This window comes from Eutrema salsugineum, unplaced genomic scaffold (genome assembly GCF_000478725.1).
Source record: "Eutrema salsugineum unplaced genomic scaffold, Eutsalg1_0 scaffold_1, whole genome shotgun sequence".
NCBI classification, from domain to species: Eukaryota; Viridiplantae; Streptophyta; class Magnoliopsida; order Brassicales; family Brassicaceae; genus Eutrema; species Eutrema salsugineum.
The window spans coordinates 12,878,148-12,883,006 of record NW_006256909.1 but is presented as its reverse complement, the minus strand read 5'-3'; the positions used below and the strand labels follow the sequence as shown (position 1 = coordinate 12,883,006).

The 4,859-nt window shown below is 37.0% G+C and overlaps 1 protein-coding gene and 1 pseudogene across 1 annotated transcript; both read right to left on the bottom strand.

Moving 5' to 3' along the window:
* Positions 1-444: 444 nt before the first annotated feature.
* On the bottom strand, positions 445-987 carry LOC112081994 (uncharacterized protein At4g04775-like). The gene is made up of 2 exons (XM_024149074.1): positions 817-987; positions 445-732 (listed from the first exon to the last, which is right to left on the bottom strand). The coding sequence occupies exons 1-2, from the start codon at positions 985-987 to the stop codon at positions 445-447; spliced, it is 459 nt and encodes a 152-aa protein (XP_024004842.1).
* Positions 988-2,857: 1,870 nt separating this feature from the next.
* Positions 2,858-4,649, bottom strand: LOC18028292 (annotated as a pseudogene).
* Between the last annotated feature and the right edge of the window lie 210 nt (positions 4,650-4,859).

The following is a 4,859-nucleotide window of genomic DNA, read 5'->3' as shown; positions in this document are numbered from 1 at the left end:
AATGTTCACAACAAGTACTTACTCAGCTTGGGGAATGAAGATGTTTATGCGGTTGTGTTTTCTTTGATTTTTCGACCTGTTTTGTGTGTGTTTTGGAACCTGTTATAAAACCTTCTTTCTTTGGCATCTATTTTCGGATCTGTTGTGGTCTGTGGCTATGCATGATGTCTAGGTTTATAAACAATTGAGGCTGTCTTAATGTTATGTCATATTCTGGTTATCTTATGATTATGTTTTTGTTTAGTCATTTAATGTAGTTTTAGGGATCATACGATCAACACAAGTTGAAAAAAAAACAAACCAATACACCAAGTGACTCTAAAACAAATACCATTACCACATGAGAGACAAACCAACAAATAGCTTCAAACAAGTTTGCCAAATGAGCTTAAAACATAATACCAAAGACAATTACCAGAACTACAAAGACACAACTAATAAGCTTCACACAAGTTTAATACAACCAAGGATTATCACACCTCCAAAACACACAAGCAACAGCAATTTCTTCATATCCGATTTGGCTTCAAGAATCCTTTCTTCTACCCGTTCAGCAATCTCTGACTCTAGCTTCAATTGTAACTTCTCATACATGTGCTTCTCAGCCTCCATACAATCTGTTGCACTTGCTTTAACGTGGCCTTCAAGTCTATCTATTCTCAACTTTGATGCCTCAATTTCATTCAACAATGCTTCATCAACCCACTTGAAAGTGTGATTGTCATTGACAAGCTACAGCAATAATAAACAATGACAATCAATTTAGCTTCAAAATCGCATAATAGACAATGGCAAAAGAAATCAAAGCTAATTCACCTTTTGTTCAACGGCGAATGCACAACGGTAATATCTCCGATATGGGTTTGCGTCCGACTTAGAGATTCTGGCTACAATTCCTTCCCCACACGAACATCTCTTAGGCAACCCGACGTATCTTCCTCTTGCTCGACCAGCTGATGATGCACTCGCTCCAGATTCTTCGCTCATCATCACAATCTACAAAAAAACACCTATCAAATCGGTTTTCCTATGTAATCGACCTGAGAAAGTTCGAAATCATATAAGAACACCTGGAAATAGAAGCGTTTTGGGGATTTGGGGATGAATTTGGGGATTTAGGGTTTGTCGATATCGATTTGGGAACTGGGAATATCCATTTGGTCGGGTTTTTTATGATTACGAATCGGATGTTAACTGGGTCGGGTCACAAGTTTGGTCGGGTTTTAAAATCATCCTAGTATCGAGCAAATCTGGTATTCTATCTGGTTTACCTCACAAACCCTCGAATTCAACGGTTTTGGTTAAATACGTTGTGAAAAATGCAAATAGGGAGAAAAAAGTTTACAAACTTTGTATTGGGGAGATATGCGATGAGGTCCAAACTCTGGGGGGATTAGTTACTATGTAATAGTTATCAGAGTGAAATAGGTCGTTTTCCCTCTTTAATTTTAATTATTATTAATTAAAAATTATATAACTTTATAAATAACAAAGAAACATACACTAAAAATATCATTAACTAAATTTATATTATAGACTTTATAATAAAACAAACATTACATTATAAGATAAAGTACATAAACATAATAATTAAAATACACAAACTAAATTTTAAATTATTACATTACACCAAATTATTCAACAAAACTATTTTCATAAATATGATCAAAATATGATCAATCAATGCTTTTTTGAAGTGTTAAATGAGTTTCTTTATTTTTTTATCTGTAATATTTCTTTTATATTAGTATTTTATATGCAAATATAGAATTTATACAAATGAATATAAAATATATGTGAGATATAAAATTGTTTGGATTAAAATGATAAACATAAAAAAATAAAATGAATATTTATGAAATATATAATTGTGATGACTAAAATACAAATAAAAACTGAAAACCTCAAATTTGAGATCTTGAATAGTGAAATTTCAAGTATAAGGTTTTATTTTCAAAACCTCAAAATTTGAGGTTTTAAGGCTGTTTTTAGAATAAACAAAACTTCATATTTGAATATTTAAGGTTGCCTTTGGAAATATTTTTAATATCAGTTTTATACGGTTAAAAATTAATTAAAAAACAGTAAATCATTTGAAAACCGATTTTTGTGGAATTTTTTATTTCGAACTTCAATTACATGGGGAAATCGATTTCACGGGAAAATAGATTTTAAGCTTTGCTTTCGTGGAGATTGGTGGGGAAATAGCTCTTCCCACTCGATAACAACAAAAATGGATGAGTTACATAATCTTGAAATTAAACCACCTGCAGTCTCAATTACAGTTGACCCAGTTCCACCTCACTAAGTTTTAAAATGAGAATAAAGAGCTTCTTTAGTATTATTCTAAAGAATTGAGTTTACATTATACATCTAAACACATCCATTATCAGATGAATTTGCTCCTATTGAATATAACTCGGACTACCATTCTCAGTTATTTTACATAATCACATTCCCACAGCTAAACCCATAATCACATTCCCACAGATTTCTCGGAGCCTAATACAGAGGATACCTTCACTTTACCCGATTTAATGAGAACCTGAGGCATCTACATTCGCCTAAAATTTGAGTTTTCCATCAATACCAATCACATTTCAGTATCAGAATGTGCTCCTATTGAATCCAAACTCAGACCACAATTCTCCTGCTACACCCATTTCAGATACATGTCAGTATCAGAATGTTCACATTCTCCTGCTAAACCCATAAAGGCATAAACTTAATGCTCCAAAACCAAAACTTGTGTTTGATTCAAGACAGATTTTCCGGAGAGAGCCTGCTACAGCATCCGTTGGAGACACTGCGAGTTGCTTTGGTCACAGAGTCAAAGACAAGATGACAAACCAATCTATCAAACAGGATAGCAGTCAACATCCATGAATACTGAAGTCATCTCTTGGACCTTCTTGTATATCTTTCCAGAGAGTCTGTGAGACTTATCATCCGTCATGAACCTATGAACTTCCCCTTGTAATTTGATCTGGCTATACCCGATATCCTTCTTCACTCCCGCATCCTCCATTCTCCTCCTAACTTTTGAAGCAGCATCCAATAATCCACAACTCGCGTATCCAGTGGCAAACACCACGTAGTTCCCTCCGTTCGTTGGATCCAACTCGAAGTATCTCGTAGCAGCGAGCTCTAGCAGTTTCACATTCCCATGATTCCTGCATGCTCCAAGTAAAGAACCCCATACCGGAGCGTGTTTCTTGAACGGTGACTTCATAACAAACTCGTACGCTTCTTGTAGCCTACCAGCACGCCCTAAGATATCAACCATAGCCGCATAGTGTTGTCCCTCAGGCTCAATCCCGTAATCTCTCTTCATAGAATCAAAATACTCCCTGCCTTCATCAACTAAACCTCCATGGCTACACGCAGTGAGAACCACCAAAAATGTAACAGAATTCGGTCTACAACCTTCTTCCTTCATCTTATCAAAGCACTTTAACACCTCTGAAACTTGTCCATGATACCCATATCCAGACATCAACGACGTCCACGTAATCACGTTTCTGGTGGAGAACTGATCAAATACTTTGTGCCCATCAGAGACACTGCTGCATTTGAAGTACATATCAACAACCGCACTATTGACTATAATGTTGGACTTAATCCGGCTCTTTATCATGACAGCGTGGGCTCTCATACCGTGTTCTAGCGATGCCAACGCAGAACACGCTCTAAACACTGAAGCAAAGGTATACTGATCCGGAACTACTCTGTGGTGTCTCATATCGTAATACATATAAAGCCCTTCTTGCTCAAGACCCTTTTGCACATGCCCTGATATCATTGCGTTCCACGGGATCAAATCTCTCAATAGCAAACTACGAAAGAGGATCCAAGCTGTCTGAAGATCCCCTGATAAAGCGTACAGTATCAACAGCTTAACTTTCAAATACTCATTCGGAGCAAATCCTAGAACAACCATTTGAGCATGTATTCGTTTCCCTTTTGTATATTCCTTCCTTTGTTTGCATTCCTGTAACAGCATAGCATAAGTATCAGGCTTGACTTGTGACCCGCTAAGCCATAATAGCCCAACAGCTTCTTTCAATCTCCCAGTAACACACAGCCCAGCTGCTCTTTCTTTCTCTGATGCTCCACCTGAAAGCTAGAACATGTTACATGTGAACCAAACTTTGATCTCTCAATGCAAGTTTCAGAATTACGACCCTATAAGAGATGATCATAAACCAATCAATTTCGAGCAGAATTATAAATATGTCTCAGCGTTCATAAATAAGGTATGGATTTCCATTTCGAGACTAAAGTCATCAACAACAAACCAAAATTGAGGACAATGCATCTCGAAATTAAAATGGAATTTAAGATCCAAACCTGCCAGTTCTCCTCTCCGCCAGCATCCGCCGTAGGATCGTTGTCGCTTTGCCGGAAAACATTGGACCAGCTAAAACGTGTATCTCACCGGAAGCCGACGAGGATAGCGACTGAGACGCCTCTGTCTGTAACTCCCGAGTGTTATCCATCGCAATCCTGTTCAGCTTGAAGCTAAAGTCGCTCAGAAGTCGGGATTTAAAGAGAAGGGAGATTGTGTTGGAAGAGAAGCAGATAGCCGAAGATTGGGATTTCTGAGGAAGCGAAGACGAGATTAACGTTTTGACACAGAAAACTAACATTCCCTCCGATAACTAGAGGAGATGAAACCGATGATCGTCACCGGGAGGAGAAACTGGAGCGGCAGGCTGATAAACCATAATCTTGTAAAAAAAAGCTCAAAAGCCATAACTCTAATAAAGAATTTCATTTTGATTTTCTTTTAATAAGGAAAAACGTGGAAAATCCTTCACTCTCCTTATCTATCTTTTTATTTACAATAAAACCAGGAT

Bases quoted from the DNA above. Each gene is read 5' to 3' on its own strand.
- LOC112081994 (XM_024149074.1), bottom strand. From the start codon at position 987: ATGAGCGAAGAATCTGGAGCGAGTGCATCATCAGCTGGTCGAGCAAGA. The intron at 733-816 runs GTGAATTAGCTT...TTATTGCTGTAG, and splicing joins CATTCGCCGTTGAACAAAAG to CTTGTCAATGACAATCACAC.